Here is a 22,840-nt window from a genome sequence, read left to right as displayed (position 1 = left end):
GAACTACTTCAACTAATTGGATATCTTTCTGCTATATTACAGAAACTGGTGCAGGCTCATCTTTTGCATGGGAGACATGTCTCTGGGTCTGAGACACCACACCAGAGGCATAGTGCAGCAGGACGATGCTAACTATGAAGTTGGAGCAGGGGATGTAGACTCAAGCTGCTCCTCAGGCCAGTCCACCCCCTCCAGGTCAAGCAGGGGATACAGCAGTAGGACAGGCAGCAGGGTAGACTCTCAGGGGTCATGCACCCAGTCAGACTACGAGGAGGAGGCTGACACTACTGCAAATAGGACCTTTGCCCTCTCACCAAGCAAGAAGCCAGGTCTAGGCACGAAGACAGCTAAAACACGAAGTATGTGATATCTGATATTTCATATCTTCTCATTACTACAGACAGCCTAGCTTTAATGACATACAGTGCATTCGGAAAGTATTCAGATCCCTTGACTTTTTCCACCATTTGTTACTTTACAGCCTTATTCTAAAATGGATTTAATCCGTTTTTTCCCCTCATCAATCTACACACAATACCCCATAATGACAAAGCGAGAACAGATTTTTTGCAAATGTTTAAAAAAAACACATAAAAAACGGGGAGGAGAAATGTACATACGTTTTCAGAACCTTTACTCAGTACTTTGTTGAAGCACCTTTGGCAGCGATTACAGCATCAAGTCTTCTTGGGTATGACCCTACAAGCTTGGCACACCTGTATTTGTGGAGTTTCTCCCATTCTTCTCTGCAGATCCTCTCAAGCTCTGTCAGGTTGGATGGGGAGCGTTGCTGCACAGCTATTATCAGGTCTCTCCAGAGATGTTCGATCGGGTTCAAGTCCGGGCTCTGGCTAGGCCACTCAAGGACATTCAGAGACTTGTCCCGAAGCCACTCCTGAGTTGTCTTGGCTATGTGGTCAGGGTCGTTGACCTGTTGGAAGGTGAACCTTCGCCCCGGTCTGAGGTCCTAAGTGCTCTGGAGCAGGTTTTCATCAAGGATCTCTCTGTACTTTGCTCCGTTCATCTTTCCCTCGATCCTGACTGGTCTCCCAGTCCCTGCCGCTGAAAAACATCCCCACAGCATGATGCTGCCACCACCATGCTTCACCTTAGGGATGGTGCCAGGTTTCCTCCAGACGTGACGCTTGGCATTCAGGCCAATGAGTTGAATCTTGGTTTCATCAGACCAGAGAATCTTGTTTCTCATGATCTGAGAGTCCTTTGGGTGCCTTTTGTAAAACTCCAAGCGGGCCGTCATGTGCCTTTTACTGAGAAGTGGCTTCCGTCTGGCCACTCTACCATAAAGGCCTGATTGGTGGAGTGCTGCAGAGATGGTTGTCCTTCTGGATGTTTCTCCCATCTCCACAGAGGAACTCTGGGTTCTTGGTCACCTCCCTGACCAAGGCCCTTCTCCTCCGACTGCTCAGTTTGGCCGTGCGGCCAGCTCTAGAAAGAGTCTTGGTGGTTCGAAACGTCTTATATTTAAGAAGGATGTAGGCCACTGTGATCTTGGGGACCTTTAATGCTGCAGACATTTGTTGGTACCCTTCCCCAGATCTGTGCCTCGATATAATCCTGTCTCGGAGCACTACGGACAATTCCTTCAACCTCATGGCTTAATATTTGTTCTGACATGTACTGTCAACTGTGGGACCTTATATAGATAGGTGTGTGCCTTTCCAAATCATGTCCAATCAATTGACTTTACTACAGGTGGACTCCAATCAATTTATAGAAACATCTCAAGGATGATCAATGGAAACAGGATGCACCTGAGCTCAATTTCGAGTCTCATAGCAAATGGTCTGTATACTTATGTAAATAAAGTTTTTCAGTTTTTATTTCTAATACATAATACAAACATTTCTAAAAACCTATTTTCGCTTTGTCATTTTGGGGTATTGTGTGTAGATTGATGAGGGGGGAAAACTATTTAATCCATTTTAGAATAAGGCTGTAACGTAACAAAATGTGGAAAAAGTCAAGGGGTCTGAATACTTTCCAAATGTACCGTAAGTGTAGGCCTATAGGCAGAGATGGTTTGCAGCATATTCCCATGTACGCATCACACTTAGGCACATTTTTCCTCTCAGCGCAAAACAAGGGAGGGCAGTGGTGCAAAAAGAAGAAAAACACTAATTTAAGGAACCGCAAGGCCTCTCTCATCCCTCCAATCAAGCTCCTGGAGGGCCCAAACCACCGCATTAGGTCTGCCCACAGGCACCGCATCAAGGAGCTCAACAGCCAAGTGTGGGAGCTACAGCAGCAGCTGAGTGGTGTCGCCACAGAGAACAAACTGCTAAAGCAGCTCCAGGTCCGCCACACGGTGGCGCTACAGCGCTTCCAAGACTCACAGAGTGGCCTTCCTCAGGTACGCTACAGTTTTTCTGGGGGCTTTAATAACTGATCTATAACACAGCTGTAACAAACTCTGATCTGTAGCACAGCTATAACAAACTATGATCTGTAACACAGCTATAACAAACTCTGATCTGTAAGACAGCTATAACAAACTCTGATCTCTAACACAGCTATAACAAACTCTGATCTGTAACACAGCTATAACAAACTCTAATCTGTAACACAGCTATAACAAACTCTGATCTGTAACTCCGCTATAACAATCTCTAATCTTTAACACAGCTATAACAAACTCTGATCTCTAACACAGCTATAACAAACTATGATCTGTAACACAGCTATAACAAACTCTAATATGTAACACAGCTATAACAAACTCTGATCTGTAACACAGCTATAACAAACTCTGATCTGTAGCACAGCTATAACAAACTCTGATCTGTAACACAGCTATAACAAACTCATCAGCTAACAACATTAATCTGATCTTGTAGCATTGGCTAAGATCATAATGTTTTGCACCCACCCACACCCTCAGGTCCTGGCCAAGCACGGCAATGAGGTGCGCGGTCTGCAGGAGCTCCTGCGCAAAGCCCGCATCCGCCGCAACAGTCTGTCCAGGCGTCTGCGGGGCACGGAGGAGGAGCTGCTGCGTACCAAGGACGTTCTGCACAGGCTGCAGCTGCTCAGTGAGGACCGCAGCCTGAAAGAGAGGGAAGAGCTTAGCCACAGGCTGGCCCTGATCAGTGTGGACCTGAACAGGAAGAACAAGAGGATACAGGTACAGTACATGCACTCACAAGGCAGGGCTGACTCCATGTTCACAGGCCAGGTGGATGTCTGTATTGAAACTGATTGGGTTTTCAACTCTGTCCATCTGTATTGGTCTTCTACGGGGAAACCAATATAGGTGGACAGGGTCAATACAGTTATGCTAGATTGATACTGTACACATAGTATCACAATGTTATATCTGTAGTGAAACTTACATATATTGTGTGTTGCAGGACTTGGAAAGAAATTTTGAGCTGAGCCAGATATCCTTCAATCGCCATCTTGCCACAGAAACAAGGAAGACGAATGAGGCCAGAAAGATGTCTGATTACCTCCAGGCACAGATCAGTCTGTTGACCCAAAAAATCAAAGTAAGTTTATAAGTACTTGAGAGCAGCAACATACAGAGTGTAAAAAACTTTAGGAACACCTTCCTAATATTGAGTTGTACCCCACCCCACCCGCAACCTGGTCAGTCTATATCATGGAAAGAGCAGGTGTTCATAATGTTTTGTACAATCAGTGTAGGTAAACTGTTCCAGATCTGAGTAGATTTGGAACAGTACTGTTGTTTGAAAGAGTGACAGTCATTTAACTCGCAGTACTGCAATGTAAACACAAGAGGGTGTCTAATACAGCTGTATTTCAAAAGCCATAATTTAATGAAGCGAAATACCCATTTTCCCTCTTGTAAACTTGCCTGGCTACCCAAACGCTATGCCACACCCATAGACGTTAGTTTCTTCTCCGCAATGAACCTGGATCTGAGTACCTCCCCGACGATTTCTAGAACGCAAACACATTCTAACCCTTCTGATTGGTCCCAGAAACCGATGGGTTGGGCCAGAGCCAGAACACACATGGGTAAGGCAGCGTTTTGAAAATGTGTCATTGGCTTTGATACTCTAATCTAATTGGTAAGAAATTATCCAATCGCTGATTACTTTGTTTTGTTCAACAAAACAAAGTAATCAGAGAAGCGGACTAATTCAGTTTGAGTCGTCAGTCAACTGGCAACAAACCAGCCTGGTAACAGATATCAGGATGATTACACTACATTTGAGAAAGTAACATTTATTGTACATATTGCATTCTTGAGAAATGGTTTACTGACGCATTTAACATGAAATATAGGAAAAAGAGAGAGAATTGGAGATCCACAATATCTACTCACATAGATTTCCAAATGGCTGGAACGGAAAAGGTACAAAGACATTATGAGCTACTTTTAACATGTTCAACCCATGATCCAGATCAAACTATTTGTTTTTACTTGAGGCTGAATATCTTTTCACATTTACAGGGGCAAGAGAAACTAAATATGTTCAAACAGATGACTTATCCTCTCTCCCCATTGAGGCTCCATGCCAACTTGAACTAGAATATGCCTGTTCACTCCAACATCTGGAGTTGGAGAAGCAGAAGAGTTTGAGCTGGGTATGTAAATGGATTTCGTTCTCTCTCACATTCTGTGCAGAACGCTGTATAAATGGGTAATGGTCAATAAAACTTTTATTCAATATTGACTGATAAAAGCAAGAGAGTAACTCCTTGATAAAAGTTTGTGTAGTGAGTTCCAGTGTAAAGCTGATATCTGGTTGTTTTTTTCAGGAGTCCTTTGCCATCGACTTCACAGACAGAAGTGACGCAGCAGACACGTTAGTGGATGACAGAGGATCAAACAATAATGAAGACTTTGCTGGTAAGGATTTTTTAAACTTTACTACAGACTATTGGGAGAACCAATGGACAGCTGCAAAGCGAAGGGGATATTGGGGAAATAAATGGTTAATTACATTCTGAAGAGTCTTGTATGTACTCTCCAGTCACAGTATATGCAAACACAAAACACTCCAATATTGGGAATAATTCAAGCTCACGTGTCATAGTAATTAACAGGACTGAAATAACCTTTCCTGTGTCATGTTATATCCCAAAACAATCTGGGGGAATAACAACCGCAAATGCAAGCAACTATCATATTTATCCACAGAGGATGGAGAGTTGGATGGTGATTCTGACAAGGAGGATCCTCAGCTTCAGGGTGAGGAGGATTGCATTGCAGAGAAGGCAGCGAGTTCCCTGAAGGCTTCAGGAGATCAAACAGAGCCATTTGAAAGCCAGGTCCGGTACACTCTGGAGGATTTTCTGAATACAGAACGTGCCAACAAGGCCCTTGAATCCTCTCCCAGGACCAAACGCTTCTACAAATTCAAAGAAACCATCCAGAACCTACACAGTGGAAAGCCTGCCTATACCAGCCATACCCACAGCCTGAGAAAGAGCCCTCCTAGATACATCAAGAGCCAGGCCAGGGTGGAGAACCTTGGGTCTGGGGCATATGAGCCCTCCTTTGTCCCTCTACCAGCAGAGAAGTGGCAAAGGCGTGACACCAGGGGCCCTCAACCGGAGGATGGTGTAGTCCGCAGCAAGAAGAGCAGCTTGATGAAAGAGCTTTTCGGCCAGGCCCCAATCACTGATCCAATTGCCACAAAGACAGGCAGATCCAGAGTTCAAAGCACAGACCTGGACAGAATGTCATCTCACCATACAGGAGATGCTAGCCCGGTCTCACCTGGGAGAGACCAAGATCATTTTTGATTGACCCAAGAACAATACAAAATGATAATCTATTTTCACAAGTTGATTATTTTAATAAATCTTTCATCTGCCATGGCAACTCAACGCATTGCTAAATGGAGTATTTGTATACGTGATATTTATAGTGAGTTATATACCTGGAAAGTATTGTTTAACTATTTGTTACAGAGGTAATATTAAGCTATCTGTTTATAATTAGAGCATCAAACATTCTCTGACACTATTGCTCATGACGAATTCCTTAACTCCCTTGAAATCAGATTGTAATGAAAGCAACATTCAATGAAGACCATTCCCATGCCACAATGGTACATTGTAAAATTTTGTAACAGCTTCTGTAAAATACCCAAGATGCTAAGAACAACCAACACTTGAGGCCTTCGGATTTCAAATTCTTTATTGTGTTGAAGTACGCATATTTTCTCATGCAAACTTCAACACTTCCAAAACCCAAACAGTAAACTTTGTGATATTAGTTCAGCAAATGAAAATGTGCCACATACCATGCCTACAATTAACATGAATAACAAAATGACATAACAATTAAACAATTTTCACACTTCTTGCTCAACTCATCTCAATAAGTTGGAATGAGATTTAAATACATGGTCATTAAAACATGCTCATACAATCATTACGCAGAGTAGCAACTTATGAAATAACATCCAATTCCAAAGCCAACATGAGAGACCGTCAAATATGTGCAATAACACTGGCAATGTAAGGCAACGTTTGAATATGGAGTGCTTTGTAAAAAAGTGCTTACCAACAGTACCGGTTTAAACTTTAATATCAAAGCGCTGAGTAACACTGCCTGACTTCATTCTCAGAACATTTGGGGAATAAATAAGACATGAGAAGATACCATTCCTTAGCTAACAGCATGTAGACCAATAGACACCACTTTGTTGCACACCACCAGCCAGCATGTGATTCCAACACCACCTGAAAGGATAAAAAGACTGGTTTCAAATAGGTTTCGTCAGAGTTGTCGGTTAGCAGTATTTGATAACAGTTTTCAAAAGAAAAGAAAGTGTAATTTGGATACAACAGAGTTTTGAATTCCATGTTAAGATGAAAAAGAGTCATGTGATTCTATCTTCAGTATTTATAGAGACCGAATAAAAGGGACATTCAGTAGTTGTCTATAATTAGCCAAGACTAGGTCTTTTACACATTAAACACTAAACTTTACAATGATTACAATTAATTTACCCACAGTGAAAGCAAGTGTGGGCCTCAATTCTCAGGTGTTGAAATCACACAATTTACCTGCTACTCTAGATGGGAAAGCCACCAGCCGCTCCAGGGGGGCAATCCACTTACTGGGTACAACAGTCACTGGGTCAGCATAATACTTCCAAATCAGTGAGATCATCAGAGCAGCCTAGAGAGACACGAGAAAACAGCCTGATTCAGTGCATCAGAATTACTTGTGCATGTCTTCTGGTGGTGACAACTGACATTTTAAAATGTGTATGTATATTTTGTACCTATTAAAGAATATAGGACATACTGTATTTCTCATTTAAATATGTTTAACTAACCTGCAGGATATAAAAACCTATATTCACCATCCATTTCATTTTGGCTTGTTGAGCAGTTCTTGACTTGACTGTAAGAAGAAAAAACAAAAATGACCAATCTGCACAGGAACTATCTAAATTAATTATTGGTATCCATTCTATAAATATCAAAGAAATATCCACTAAAATGCCTACAGACATACATTACATGTTAGGAATTTTGGCAGATCTAATAACAGTTGCCTTGTGTGTTCTTCACAATTAATTTCAGTGTATACTACACAACATGCATTGGAATAGAACCTGCTTTGTATGGTATGGACAAATAAGACTGATGTGTGACCAGTGTATACAGTGCATTTAAAAAAAAAAAGTCTGTTTATTTAACTAGGCAAGCCATTTAAGAACAAATTCTTATTTACAATGACAGCCTACCCCAGCCAAACCCTAACCCAGACGGCGCTGGGCCAATTGTGCGCCGCCCTATGGAACTCCCAATCACAGCCAGTTGTGATACAGCCTGGAATCGAACCAGGCTCTGTAGTGACGCCTCTAGCACTGAGATGCAGTGTCTTAGACCGCTGCGCCACTCGGGTATGACTGGAGAAATACATGTGGTGCATTTCAATGTGAAAATGCTTTTGATTCCAAAATAGTGAAATATTCCTGTCGTTGAACAACAGGATTTGAACTTGAAGGCATGTTGATTGATAGGCAGTGGCCCTGAACTGAGACAACATATAAAACACCATATATCAAGGTCACCTGCGTTGTGACTCATTTAAACAATGTGGTAAAGAGTGAACGTGTGGACTTTTTTGGCCATTTTGACAAATTCAAAACTAGTTATTTTAAACAGAACCCCAAAAATTGCCTTTGGGTTTTTGCCACAACCTGTATTTGCCCCTGTACAAAAACAAAATAATACTGTAACAGAAATCCACTGAGGAATGTTTTCCAAACTAACAAACAAATTCTCATTCCTGAGAATTTGTCCTTAACATAATAAAAAAAAAAATTTAAAAAATCCATCTGAGTATAGTATTTCCTTGTTTGCTCGGTCATAGCCCTTACGGTTACAGGGCAGGCGCCATAGTGTAATGCAAAGGCTGTCATTCATATGACATTAACTCGTCAAATGGCTGTTGGAGACATGTGGTTGTTGTCTGATAGTCAATGGAGTGTGTGTCTGTATGACACACTCGTAATGGAGCTCTATACTATGCTTCCTGCCTCTGTAGAGTTCAGAGCTATGGCCTGGACATGAAGGAGAGCAACAAGCAGCAACTGCAACAACAGGCCCCCAAGTGAACACTCAGTCTGTTATCTAAACCCCACCTCCCACTGTCCACGCATGGTGCGTTAACATGCAAGTCCCCTATAGGCAGCAGAGAGCAGTTTGAAAAACCTAGAGGTATGGATTATTTGGTTTCCCGCCTTTTTGCCCCTTATCTTATATAGAAGGTAAATGATGGAGCTATAGCATCTGCATCTACATTGCTTGCTGTTTGGGGTTTTAGGCTGGGTTTCTGTATAAGCACTTTGTGAGATCTGCTGATTTGAGAGGAGCTACAGGAGGGGCTCATCTTAACTGCTGGAATGGAATCAATGTAACAGTATCAAACAGCCTATAGCTCCTCCCACCAGCCTGCACTGAGCTATAGTAAAAGTCTGACTTTCATCTAACCCCCCCAAAGGTGTGATAATGTCTCACTATTAGGGTTCCAAAAAGGGTCGGAAATTTACCATGGGATGTTAAGCCCGGGAATTTTGCTTAAATTCATCAAAAAAGTTAGCTTATAACAGTGAAGTTTTTTTGTGGGATACACATAAGGCAACTCTAGGTCTTGTGGCATATTTTGGTTAAACTATCCCCAATTCAATGGAATTGCAACCCTCTGCATGCACAGTGCATTCTTCCATCACATGTACAGTGCACTCTTCCATCACATGTACAGCTGATTCTCAAGATCTTGCACAGGAATAAGATGATGAGTCCACACTACTACACTGTCTGAGCCAAGGACTACATGCTTTCTGGTAATTTTTGATTACAATACTGGGAGGGTTGAATATATTTTATAATGAGATACATGATTTTTTGTAAACTAGTAGCCTATGGCAAAGTGTGTTTAAATCATTTCTAACTTAACAACTTCTGCTAGTTAGTTTTTGCTACCATGTGGGTTTTAGCTTGCTTGAGCCTGCTAACTGAGGAGTGTTAATTCAGCTGTTTGGACTTGTTTAATCTAACTGCTTAACTATTTATCTGTACATGGAATTGTATTTGGATTTTTACATTTTTATTTTAATCTTTACAGGAAAATGCCATGGGCACTATATGATGTGTGGAGACATGGGGACAGAAGACAAAGGACAGTGAGACCCTGGCTTAATCTTAGACACATGGAACGTAGGGTGAATATGGAGGGTACGGGGTAACAAGGAGACGGACAGCAGTGGAACTAAGGACTCTAGATATGGAAACAGACCAATGAAACGGGGGGACAGTTTGCGGGACTCTACCCGAAGGAGCAGGTCCCGTGTGGACAGCCATACCCTCCGGCCAATGCGGTAGTGGGGAGCTGGAGTCTGGTGGAGGTCCGCTTATTGACGATACCTCGAGTTGGTCTTGAGAAGTGCTACCCGAGCTCTTCTCCAGGTACGTCGACAGCGGCAGACGAACATCTGGGCCGAGGGTGTTGACTTCCGGTTCTTGTTCTGGGAAGAGCGGAGGTTGATTCCCCTTTTGAGTGCTCCATGGGGTGAGTCCCGTTGCTGAACAGGGAAGGGTGTTCCGGGCATACTCCACCCAGACCAGTTGTCAGCTCCAGGTAGTGGGGTTGGTTGAGACCAGACATCTTAGGGTGGTCTCAAGGTCCTGGTTAGCTCGCGTCGACTGGCCGTTCGACTGGGGGTGGAATCCGGAGGATAGGCTGGTCGACGCCCAAATTAGGGTGCAGAACGCCTTCCAAAACTGAGATGAGAATTGAGGACCCCAGTCGAAAACCATATCCACCGGGAGTCCATGGATCCGGAAGATGTGCTGAACCGTGAGCTGGGCCGTTTCCTTGGCAGAGGGAAGTTTGGGGAGAGGGATGAAATGAGTGGCCTTAGAGAACCGATCCACCACTGTCAGAATGACGGTGTTGCCATCAGACGGGAGAAGCCGAGTGAACGAAGTCCAGAGAGATATGGGACCAGGGACGATGAGGAACCGGTAGTGGCTGAAGGCCAGAAGGAGCTTGCAGTGGAGTCTTATTCTGGGCGCACACCATGCATGCGGTGACAACGGCAGAGACGTCAGGAACCATTGTGGGCCACCAGAAACGTTGTCGGAGGAATGCTAGGGTACGACGGGAACCTGGATGACAGGTTAGCCTGGAGGAATGAGCTCATTCCAGGAACCGGGACCGGACTGAGTTAGGGACCAACAGCCGGTTAGCCGGGCCCCCTTCAGGTCCAGGCTGGGAGCATTGTGCCTTGCGAACCAGGATCTCAATACCCCAACGTACTGTGGCTGCAAGGCTTGAGGTAGGGATAATGGTTTCGGAGACCAAGGGTGTGGCAGAGGAACTGTATAGGCGGGAGAGAGCGTCAGGCTTAACATTTTTGGACCCTGGGAGGTAGGAAACGGTGAAGTTGAATCTAGTAAACAAGAGAGCCCACCGAGCCTGCCTGGAGTTAAGGCGCTTGGCTGTACGGAGATATTCCAAATTTTTATGGCCGGTCCAGACCAAGAATGACTGTTCTGTTCCTTCCAGCCAGTGCCTCCACTCTCCCAATGATATCTTGACCTCCAGGAGTTCTCGGTTGCCTACGTCATAGTTCCTCTCTGCAGGATTGAGACGATGGGACAGGAAGGCACAGGGATGAAGCTTTTGGTCTGGCCCCCACGCCAACATCAGAAGCATCAACCTCAACCACAAATTTACGAGACGGGTCCGGATGGATGAGAATGGGTGCTGTTGTGAACCAATGCTTCAGGTCCACAAAGGCTTTGTCGACAGCTGGAGACCATGTGAACGGTACTTTGGGAGAGGTGAGTGCATAGAGGTGGGCCGCCAGGGTGCTGTAACCCCGAATGAAACGGTGGTAGAAGTTAGCAAAGCCTAGGAATCGTTGCAACTGCACCCTGGACTTAGGTTGAGGCCAATCCACCACTGCTTTCACCTTACCAGAATCCATCTGGACATTAGCCTCAGCAATGACATATCCCAGAAAGGCGATTGTAGAGCGGTGGAACTCACACTACTCAGCTTTCACACGAACAATTGGTTCTCCAGGAGGCGCTGAAGGACCTGCCTGACATGAAGAACATGTTCTTGGGCAGACCGGGAAAAAAACAGGATGTCGTCAAGGTAGACGAACACAAAACGGTTTAGCATGTCCCGGAGCACATCGTTTACCAAAGCCTGGAAGACAGCGGGGCGTTGGTGAGACCAAACGGCATGACCTGGTACTCATAATGTCCGCTGGCTGTGTTGAAGGCTGTTTTCCAATCATCCCCTACGTGTATCCAAACCAGGTGGTAGGCATTCCGATGGTCCAGCTTGGGAAAAAGGGTGGCCCCCTGAAGAGGTTCAAAAGCCGAGGAGAGGAGTGGTAGGGGTACCGATTTTTAACCGTAATGTCATTCAGTCCCCAGTAGTCAATGCACGGATGCAGGGTCAAATCAAATCAAATGTATTTATATAGCCCTTCTTACATCAGCTGATATCTCAAAGTGCTGTACAGAAACCCAGTCTAAAACCCCAAACAGCAAGCAATGCAGGTGTAGAAGCACGGTGGCTAGGAAAAACTCCCTAGAAAGGCAAAAACCTCGGAAGAAACTTAGAGAGGAACCAGGCTATGAGGGGTAGCCAGTCCTCTTCTGGCTGTGCCGGGTGGAGATCATAACAGAACATGGCCAAGATGTTCAAATGTTCATAAATGACCAGCATGGTCAAATAATAATAATCACAGTAGTTGTCGAGGGTGCAACAAGTCAGAACCTCAGGAGTAAATGTCAGTTGGCTTTTCATAGCCGATCATTGAGAGTATCTCTACCGCTCCTGCTGTCTCTAGAGAGTTGAAAACAGCAGGTCTGGGACAGGTAGCACGTCCGGTGAACAGGTCAGGGTTCCATAGCCGCAGGCAGAACAGTTGAAACTGGAGCAGCAGCACGTCCAGGTGGACTGGGGACAGCAAGGAGTCATCATGCCAGGTAGTCCTGAGGCATGGTCCTAGGGCCTGGGCACAAAGAAAAACCCTGCGCCGGCAGAAGATGCAGACGGACGGACGGCCCCAGTAGCCAGAGACTCCTCTATGTACTCCTCCATAGCCTTGGTCTCCGGCCCGGATAGAGAATATAGCCGACCCTGAGGTGGTGTGGTGTCTGGGAGAAAATCAATGACACAATCATAAGAACGGTGCGGGGGGAAGGGAAGTAGCACGTGGCTTACTGAAAACTTCAAGGAGGTCATGGTATTCAGTGGGAATGGCAGAAACATCCGAAGCCTTGCTAACACCCTGACCAAGACGTCTGGGGGAAGGCTGTGCAGCTTGAAGACAGTGGGAATGGCAAAATTGGTTCCAACCCAGGATGGAGCTCGTGGTCCAGTCAATAACAGGGTTGTGTTTTTGGAGCCATGAAAATCCCAAGACAACCAGAACATGGGGAGATGCAATAAGGAGGAACTGTATGGTCTCACTGTGGTTACCTGAAATATATAGCCCCAGAGTCAATGAGCAATCGGAGAGACAGACTGGTCTCCCCACAGCAAAAGCACAAAAAAAAGGTGCGCGGGTGATGGGAAATAGGGAACTCCCAGTCTGCCTCACCAGAGTACTTGAGACAAAGGTTTCCTAAGAGGGCAGGTAGCTACAGTATATAATGTCCTGCCCCTCCACAGTACAGACAACAGTTTGAACCCGTCATTGATGATTCACGAGGGAACTCGGGGGGTTTCGTATCCTCTCTGAAAAACTGCCTTTGGGAACTTCCGGATTCCTTCGAAGGTGAGCGAGCCATAGCGGATCAACAAGTGTGCCCGAGACCAGACCTCTCACTCCTGCGTTCCCTTAGGCGTCCATCAATTCTAATGGTGAGGGAGATGAGGGAGTCGAGGTCCACCGGTAATTCCCGAGCAGCTAGCACATCTTTTACCACCTCACATAATCCGTGAAGAAAGGTATCGAAAAGAGACTCCGGATTCCAGGCACTCTCGGCGGCCAACGTGCAAAAATCAACCGCGTAGTCTGCCACACTACTGGAGTTTTGAAGTAATTCAAGAAGTTTACTGGCCGCCTCTTTCCCGGATACCAGAGAATCAAATACCTTCCTCACCCCGCAATGAAATCCTCCACATGACAACAAATGGCGGATTGTTGCTCCCAAACTGCCGTAGCCCAGGAGAGCGCCCTTCCTGATATTAGCGTAATAATATACGCTATCTTCGACCGGTCCGAAGGGAATGAAGATGGCTGCAGCTGAAAAATAAGGGAGCATTGAGAAAGATAACCCCGGCAGGTTCCAGGATCCCCAGAATATCGCTCCGGAGGTGTTAAGCAGGGTTCTCGGGGAGCCGGGGTAGGCTGTACAAACCCACCACTGATAGTAGACAGGTTAGTGGGTGGTTGGGAGGTCTGAGGTGGCAGGTTGCCTATGAGCTAACTCACTGATTCGCACCATGATAGCCTTGAACCCTTGGTCGTGACATTCCGTCAGGGAACGAAGCCCTTCCAAAAGGTCCAACAGTAGATCCTCATGCCACCCAATGGTGGCTCCCTGCAAGGAGACAGCATGGCGGAGCTGGTCCAAGTCTGCTGGGTCTGTCATGGCCAGTTCGTACTATACAAGGCGAGACTCAGATGCAGACACGGGAGGCAGATGGTTCGAGTCTTTGATATTTATTATATCCAAAAGGGGTAGGCAAGAGAATGGTCGTGGACAGGCAAAAAGTCAAAACCAGTTCAGAGTCCAGGAGGTACAGTGTGGCAGGCAAGCTCAAGGTCAGGGCAGGCATAATTGTCATGCAGGCGGGTAACGTCCAGAAAACAGGAAAGGATCAAAACTGGGAGGACTAGTAAAAGAGGATAGAAAAGGCAGGCGCACAGGAAAAACACACTGGTTGACTTGGAACATACAAAACAAACTGGCACAGAGAGACAGGAAACACAGGGATATATACACCAGTGATAACAAGCGACACCTGGATAGGGTGGAGACAATAACAAGGATAGGTGAAACTGATCAGGGTGTGACAGGGACAATAGACACACCGGTCTCTACATTGCAGATGAGCTGAAGGCAGTCATCAATGACCTTGGACCACAGAAGGCATTTGCACTGGTGACAGACAATGCAGCGGAAATGAAGGCTGCTTTGTCTAAAGTGGAGGAGTCCTACCCTCACATCACACCCATTGGCTGTGCTGCTCATGAATTGAATCTGCTCCTCAAGGACATCATGGCACTGAAAACAATGGATACACTCTACAAGAGAGCCAAGGAAATGTTTAGCTATGTGAAGGGTCATCAAGTTATAGCAGCAATCTACCTCACCAAGCAAATTGAGAAGAATAAGAGCACCACATTGAAGCTGCCCAGCAACACCAGTTGGGGTGGTGTTGTCATCGTGTTTGACAGTCTCCTGGAGGGGAAGGAGTCTCTCCAAGAAATGGCCATATCACAGTCTGCCGATATGGACAGCCCCATCAAGAGGATCCTCCTAGATTATGTATTTTGGGAGAGAGTGGTAAGCAGCCTGAAACTCCTGAAATCTGTAGCCATTGCACGGATTGAGGGAGACAATGCCATCCTGTCTGATGTTGACTCTGCTTGCAGATGTAAGAGAAGAAATCCTTACTGCCCTGTCCATTTCACTGTTGCTCCATGCAGAGGAAACTGCAGTTCTGAAATACATCAAAAAGCATGAAGACTTCTGCCTGAAGCTCATGCACGCCGCAGCGTACATGTTGGACCCCTAGTATGCTGGCAAGAGCATCCTGTCTGGTGCAGAGATCAACAAGGCCTATGGTGTCATCACTACCGTGTCTCACCACCTTGGCCTGGATGAGGGCAAGGTTTTTGGCAGTTTGGAAAAGTACACTTCCAAGCAAGGGCTTTGGGATGGAGATGCAATATGGCAGTCATACCAACATATCTCATCAGCCACCTGGTGGATAGGACTTTGTGGATGTGAGGCTCTTTCCCTTGTTGCCTCCATCATCCTTCAAATCCCACCAACATCAGCCGCCTCAGAGCGCAACTGGGCCTTGTTTGGGAACACACACACCAAAGCATGCAACAGGCTGACCAATACAAGGGTTGCAAAATTGGTGGCCATCCGAGAAAATTTGAGGCTTTTTGAGCCTGACAACGAGTCATCCTCAACAAGGTTGGAAAGAGACAGTGAAGATGAGGCCTCAGAGTCTGATGTTCAAGAGGTGGACATTAAGGAGGTCCAGGGAGAAGACATGGAAGCCTGAGAGGAAGACAGTCTAGAAACGAAAGATTTGGTTATCATTTTACAGATGTATGTTGAAAACGTTTTTGGGTGATGCGATGGATCATTGGGGATCATTCAATATCCCCTTTCTTTTGTTGTTCAGTGAAATCATCTCATGTGAAGAGTCAACTCATTTAATTAAAGTTCAATTTGTAACTAAATAGTTTTTATTTCTATTGGAAGGATGTAATAATTTGCAATTATGTCTACTTATGATAAGGTAAAATGTTTATGTTTCTGTCTCCATATGATATGGTAAATATATCCAATGCAAAAAACATCTACATTTAAATTATATTAATATTAATTTGCATGTATTTCCGTTAATTCCCATATATTCCCATGGAGAGTTTCCACCTCTGAATATTCCCCAAAATGGCAACCCTACTCACTATCAGGGATTTTTCTGCCATTGCAATCTCTGGCCGGGCAGCCTAAGCATTTTTTCAGGCCACCTAATTCCGAACAGTGTTAAATTTAAAAAAAATGATAATAATACAATACATTTTTGGGATGGAAAAACACTTTCAGTGTAAACTTAAAACAACTAAAACCAGCTATAAAGTATGTAGAAAATTTAAAAGACATATCTTTTTAAATTAAATAACCTTTATAAAAGCTAGAATATCAGGTGGAATTGAAAATTCCAAAGCAATGAATTTAGCAGTATTAGCAATGGCGAATTGCAAGAAATAAGCTTTAAAACAATTTTCTCTTGGCTCCATTGCAGAATGTGGAATTGCATTAAATTTACTTTAAAACTGCAAAAATGTATCTCAGCTCCATGGAGAAAATGTGTAGAACTGCAGGAAATTTCTCTACATGGCCAAGATAGGGGTGTAGAGAAATTCAGCAGAGCCAACTGGCCCGACCACGCCCCCTGCCACACTGACCACCTAAACCCACTTTAAATTGTGTGTCTCTCTTACCATGTGTCTTCAGCTTGTCAGTCATCTTGTTGATTTTGCGCTCTAGTCTGGCGTATCTGGCAAACTCATCCATCATGCTAACGGAGTTGTGCTCCTTCTTCATCTCCTGGATCTCAGCCCTCATATCCCTCTCCTGCTCAGCATCGTTCTGAAGGACCTTCGACAGCTTCACATCCCAACAGACAAACATTTAATTTTATATTTTGCTAGAACATAGCAAAAACACACTACTAGGCCTACTGCCAACAGATGGCGCTATTATTCCATATGTTTTTTGTCATTTTCAATGGGAAATGACAAAATACGTAAGGAATAAAAGCACCATCTGCTGCAGCAGGGCTAATACACTACATGTTTAGCCTGGTTTCTGATAGGAGATAACTTTGGGATTGTTACCAGTTTTCCCTTGATCATGACTCAGTTTCATTACACATAATTCATTGGACGAAGGTGTCTTCTATACAGTGGAACTTTGTTAAGAGCCCCGACGCTCAATCTGAACATTAACACGCATCGCTTAAGCTACGGTTTTGGAAGCATAAGAAAGGACCTTATCTTTTATATCAGCGAGAAATAAAGGTAAATTTAAACACACCTTGATAGGTTTAGGGTTAGTGTTCCTATGCGGCCATATCTCCATATTACAGCGCTTGTTTATGGCAGCCAAGAGGCAGGCCACCAGTGCTAATTAGCATGCTCCGAACACCTGTGTGTAAGTGTAACTCGGGAAGTGTAGAGGAAGTGTAGTTTCTTCGGATGGAGGCCCCCATAGCTGTATGTATCTGTGCAAAACTGCTACAGTAAGTGTAGATTTTTTATTTGAAACATTCTTTCTCCCTGGTGAAAGATAAGGGCCATATGTTTCGAAAGCCGAATCGCAAGTGATGATTATTGATGTTCCTAAACATTAAAACACAGCGTCAGGATTGTAGTTCACATGAGGTAGTCGTGGACAAAGCTAATGGCTGAAAACTGTAGGGAGAAGGCAGAATGCCGCCTAGAGTTTGTGAGCTAGTGCAACAAAAGTGCAAAATTATTGGAAAGTTGTACTATGTCCGATAAACACTGTACGTCATCCTGATAAATGTGTTGTTCTGATAGTCAATGATGTTCGTGAATTGCATTCACATGTAGGATACCAAATGTTTTACTAATTGTAAAGTCTATTTTCTTTGTAATGAAATTGCCTTGGCAAGTGACAAGTATTTTCTGCCTCCATGGGTCATTTATGGTTTATTGCATGAGAACATGCAACACCTGGTTTAAGAGTATATTGCTTAATAAGGCACAATGAGGTGTGGTATATGGCCAAAATATCACATCTACGGGCTGTTCTTAACCACGATGCAATGCGGAGTGCCTGGATACAGCCCTTAGTCATGGTATGTGTCATACCATGACCACAAACCCCAGAGGTGCCTTATTGCTATTATAAACTGGTTACAAAATTAATTAGAACAGTAAAAATAAATGTTTTGTCATACCAATGGTATATGGTCTTATATACCATGGCTTTCAGCCAATCAGCATTCAGGGCTCGACCCACCCAGATTATGACAACCCATATTCTTTGCCTATAGGCTAGAAATACCATAATACCTCAGATGTATTGACATGTTATGGTTGCTATTTGAATCTGTACCCAATAGATAACTACACGGCATTATCTACCCGCCAATATTATCAGCCTAACACACCTTCCATGATCCAATGTAACAATTTGCCAACAGGATGGAATGGTTGGTTAGCTTCGTTGTTTGAGGGGCGCGAGAGGTGAAATAGCAAGCTAGCTAATTTAACCTGTGCAAATCTGCCAAAACATTACATGATTTACAAGCCAACCCTGCATTTCTCACACTACCAATGCCTAAATAACCCCTACTTACGAAAGAGGAAATGGTCGGCAACAGTATTTTGAAGAGATTGCACAAAAAGACAGATCCCAGCACCAGGAACCAAGCGCACCCGGCAGCCATTTTTTCTTATCAACCTTTGTTGCTGCTGCGCTCATCATAAATGGAAGACACATCCAGTCTGAACTATGGGCTGATTTTCACATTAGAAACTCTTATTTATTCAAATACAGCATATTTTATTAACTTCAAATCATTATGAGAATGTGCAAAATATATGCATAAGAAGATGTAATATATCAATTCATCCACATAGGCTAAATTTACTAAATTACTTTATTCAATAAAATAATATTGACAATTCTATAAGGGTCATTTACAGTATGTGTATATTATTCTAATATAATATCAACGAAAATAACACAATTTTGAATCCAGCTATTCCCACCCCTTTAATAAAAATGTAAAGTTGGAACGACTGATTGGCATACAAACATACCCACACAGGTAACTTGCTATGGTTTAAAAATATGTTGCCTGGACCTTAAAGCCAATCAATGGCAACAAGGGGCGGAGAATGCATTGGCCGTCAGGTTGGTAGGATAAGGAATATAATATAGAGAGGGGGATCCAATCCGGTTTCAGCTCGTTTCTGTACGTAGGCCTACTGATGGCACATTTATGTTAGTTACAGTGTGTTCTGAAGGTGCTGACTGAGTTACATCGAACACTTTCAGAAGCCTGCACTGAATGTTCAGTAACTGAGAAGGCTAATTTATTATCTAGACAATACAAGTAAAGCAGCCATGCCGAAAAGAAGCAAAGTAAGTTGGATTGTGTATCTTTAATTTAAACCTTATTTTACAATATATAATTTAACACAGGTGTTTTATAAATAGCTGCAACAATTGTATGTACGCTAAAATATGGTTGATACAATGTAACACGTTTGCTTTAAAGTCTGAATGTGTTTTTGTGTGTCTGTCTTGTTGATATGGAAGTGGCGCCTTTTTACTTAGTGCGGTAACATTTCCCATTCGATCTCACTTTCTCCTTTTAATAACCCGTACATGATAAACTATCGCAGCTTGTGCTTTTTATTTAAGTAACGTAATCATCTCATTTAATTTGACGCATATATTGGGTATTTCATTCATGTAAAGTAGGTTAATAGCCTTCTCAGCAATGAGATCAGACAAAGGGGTGTAACCCACCAGCGATGTAAGTAAGCTAGCTACATGTTGCCATTGCAGAAATGCGTGCATGAACTATAGGATATTTTGTGAATATTGGAAGTGCTTTAATCGCCTACATATTAAGTTCACGTTTTGTATTCAAATACTTTTAATAGCCCCGTTTTAATCCAAAAAAAACAGACGCGTGTGGCATCCTATATTATCACTTTGTGTCCTGTGTGCAGTAAAGCGTAGTGTAATGCGCGACACCCTATGGCATGGAAAGGTACAGTCTTTGGAGTGTCATGGCAGCCCTTGGAAGTACGAAAGGCATCGACAACTCAGCGTTATGTATCACTTAAATGGGGTCATAGAATATTTTTTTTTTAAAGAAAAAGACCACCTAAATTATAGGTGGTCACGGTAATAAAAAAAATGTTTTGATATTTGTTCGTGCGTATTTCTTGTCTTACATAATGCAACAATGTTGCATTATGTAACATTTAATTTCTCTGGACATGCACGAAAGCGCATAAGGGATCGTATAAGGGTGGATCAGGAAATTATAGATATTACTAATGGCGGGAACATACAGTAGACTGGTTGACATGGCGGGTGGATGGATGCCTTCATGTAACACAATCTCCGTGTGTTGCTGGTGGATTGGGGGGGCTGCTATTTGCCCTTTATGTGTACAGGCTACTAAAGCCTGACTATAACATACTGTTTTACTTGTCGCTCTCCCGGTAACTGGTACCACAAAGGCTCTATTTTTGCATCATGACAATAGGAAAAGTCAAATGGCATAGTAATGTAAATACGTTAGCCTACCCTCCCCCACACAGTTTCAGATTACATAATTCCCTCGTTAATTTGGGGGTGGAGCGGCGGGGGTACAGCATGTGAGCCCATCCCCCTCCCCAAGCATTACACTCCCACTTCTCCCGGCCGCTCCCGATCCATGAATGTGGGATTGTTGTTCTTGGTTTTTACTAACATTTTATTTTCTCTCTCCCCCCACCCCCACAGGCAAGTAATGACACTGAAGTCGAGGTTAGTATTTCATGCTATTATATTTGTCCATTATAAATCAATTATTTTTCTGCAATAACTGATTTAACTTTTTTGTTTTTCTCACCAGCCAAAAAGGCGATCCACGAGGTTGTCATCTGTAAGTTTACTATATATCGTAATATTTATATGTTGTATAGCCTATTTATGATGTTTTCGATTAATAGATGCTATTGTCTATTTGTAATTGGACTAATTATCAAATATTCATTATTTTGCAGAAACCCACTACTCCGGCTAAACCTGAGCCTAAGACAAAGGTAAAAACAAATGTTGTAATTGTCAACTTTTGCTGAAACCAAAAAGAACCCAATTATTATGCGTACTATGCATTTTTACATTGACATGTATCTCATGTTTGTCTGTTTCTTGTAGACACCAGTCAAGGCAGCAGCCAAGCCCAAAAAAGTAAAGGAGGTAGTAGAGAAGGTCAAGCCTGAGGAGAAGAAAGAAGATCCTGAGGAAAAAGCAGCACCGGCAGAAAATGGAGAGACCAAAGATGAGGAGGCAAGACTTGTTGGTTTAGTTTCAATTATACGATATACCATGCCACTGATATATACAGCATTCAAAATCAGGAGTATTAGGTATTACAAACAGGCCAACTATTATAATTGGCATTGACAGCTGTTTGTCCCCCACACACAGAAATATTGTGTAACCAACAAGACCTAAAATAACTATCCTATAATATGAGAATGTTCTTTTTTTTCATCCTCCAGGAGGCAGCAGAAGAGGCTGATGCAGATGAGCCTGAGAAAGAGGAGGATGAGGCAGAATAATATGCTTACACTTGCCAGTGCTCCCCGTACCTCCTTTCTTGTACAATGCAGAGGAATATTTTTATCAACTATTTTCTTAAGAAAAGGCAGGTTGTGTAGTAGTAAGATTGTATAAACACTTTTTCCCCCCTGTTTTTTTTTTTACACCTCTGGAAGAAAAGTTATGGTCATTGTGTGTTTCCCTTTTCTTTTGTAGTCTGGGGCAGTTGTCAGAGGGAGGGGGGCAGGTTTGCAGCAATGACATGCAATCATGTCAATATCAGGAATTTGTTATTCAACTGGGAGAGCTTGTCTGACACTAACATTCCATTGGCTTTATGAGGGACAGTTTATTTAACCTGTATTGTATGGGGAAGGGTTGGGGGGTTTATACACAATAATACTTGTTTGATTTTTGTTTATAATGGGTAGGAAGGTGGTGACTGTTTAAGCTGTGCTCTATGAATATTAACTGTTTCATGAATCCACAGTTATGGTTCATCATCATCCTCCCTAGTACATGTACTGGATTTTTCGTCAGGCCTGTGCATTATGTTAAATGTTGTTTGACTCTGTTCGGTGATGGCATTGCAATAACATTTGATATAGCTGCTGTGAAACTAAGTTTTTTTCATAATTTCTATGCAGTATGTAATGGTACGTTGTGAGGAATGGGGATGGTTCATGTGTTTTTAGCCAAGCTAATAACATGAAATGCATTACAGTGTTAAACATACTGGTTGTAGCTTATCCTTTTGGGGATACTGATAAACATGACTGTACTTTCACTTAATCTTTCAAGTGAACATAGCAGCTGTAGCAAGATTTACATGTGGTTTTAGGATTTTATGTACAGTATTTCTCCTTTTTTTGTAGCTGTATCTGTGTCATGATTGATATAAACATGCCAATTTAATTAAATGGTTGTAATTTCTCTGTTTTCTCTGTTCTCTTATTGATCACAAGTGAAGTAAAACCTGTATACACGTGATATTCTAATTCACAGACACTTACTATGCATTGATTAAATACTCTGTAATATCTCTTATACCATATTGATTGAAAATGTGTGATTTTTTTTTGGGTGCTTGCCAAATATTGAGCATATGTCTAATTATATTAGGCCAGTGTAGCCATACACCACCTCAGGCTATTTGACGAGTAGCTGCATGACAATCACAATATTTCAGGGATTGTCAACTTGTGGCCCGAATTCGTCCCGTTATTGATTTTATTCCCCCGCCCCCAAGTTTTCGGAATAAATTCTAATAGCCTACAATGATCCGTTGGGCTTCTTG

General features: G+C 43.2%; 3 protein-coding genes across 5 annotated transcripts; 2 read left to right on the top strand and 1 right to left on the bottom strand.

Moving 5' to 3' along the window:
• The first annotated feature begins 48 nt into the window (after positions 1–48).
• LOC139549323 (lebercilin-like protein) lies at positions 49–5,820 on the top strand. Its single transcript, XM_071359692.1, has 8 exons — positions 49–359; positions 2,094–2,371; positions 2,900–3,142; positions 3,369–3,506; positions 4,270–4,339; positions 4,439–4,572; positions 4,747–4,837; positions 5,129–5,820. The coding sequence occupies exons 1-8, from the start codon at positions 68–70 to the stop codon at positions 5,734–5,736; spliced, it is 1,854 nt and encodes a 617-aa protein (XP_071215793.1). The 5' UTR covers positions 49–67; the 3' UTR covers positions 5,737–5,820.
• A 298-nt stretch (positions 5,821–6,118) lies between these two features.
• Positions 6,119–18,724, bottom strand: LOC139549321 (guided entry of tail-anchored proteins factor 1-like). 3 transcript variants are annotated; one of them, XM_071359688.1, is made up of 5 exons: positions 18,569–18,724; positions 16,683–16,848; positions 7,284–7,351; positions 7,009–7,123; positions 6,119–6,681 (listed from the first exon to the last, which is right to left on the bottom strand). In XM_071359688.1, the coding sequence occupies exons 1-5, from the start codon at positions 18,656–18,658 to the stop codon at positions 6,608–6,610; spliced, it is 513 nt and encodes a 170-aa protein (XP_071215789.1). In that variant the 5' UTR covers positions 18,659–18,724; the 3' UTR covers positions 6,119–6,607. The 3 variants fall into 3 exon arrangements, with proteins under 3 accessions (XP_071215789.1, XP_071215790.1, XP_071215791.1); XM_071359689.1 differs by having other exon boundaries at positions 7,311–7,351; positions 18,569–18,704; XM_071359690.1 differs by lacking the exon at positions 18,569–18,724 and adding an exon at positions 17,278–17,547.
• A 391-nt stretch (positions 18,725–19,115) lies between these two features.
• On the top strand, positions 19,116–22,476 carry LOC139549322 (high mobility group nucleosome-binding domain-containing protein 3-like). Its single transcript, XM_071359691.1, has 6 exons — positions 19,116–19,359; positions 20,740–20,763; positions 20,852–20,881; positions 21,003–21,041; positions 21,157–21,288; positions 21,504–22,476. Exons 1-6 carry the CDS (start codon positions 19,342–19,344, stop codon positions 21,561–21,563), a joined length of 303 nt encoding a protein of 100 aa, XP_071215792.1. The 5' UTR covers positions 19,116–19,341; the 3' UTR covers positions 21,564–22,476.
• Positions 22,477–22,840: the final 364 nt, after the last annotated feature.

The sequence above is a fragment of the Salvelinus alpinus genome, chromosome 22 (assembly GCF_045679555.1).
Source record: "Salvelinus alpinus chromosome 22, SLU_Salpinus.1, whole genome shotgun sequence".
In the NCBI taxonomy this organism is placed as follows: Eukaryota; Metazoa; Chordata; class Actinopteri; order Salmoniformes; family Salmonidae; genus Salvelinus; species Salvelinus alpinus.
This window is presented reverse-complemented; position numbering and strand designations above follow the sequence as displayed.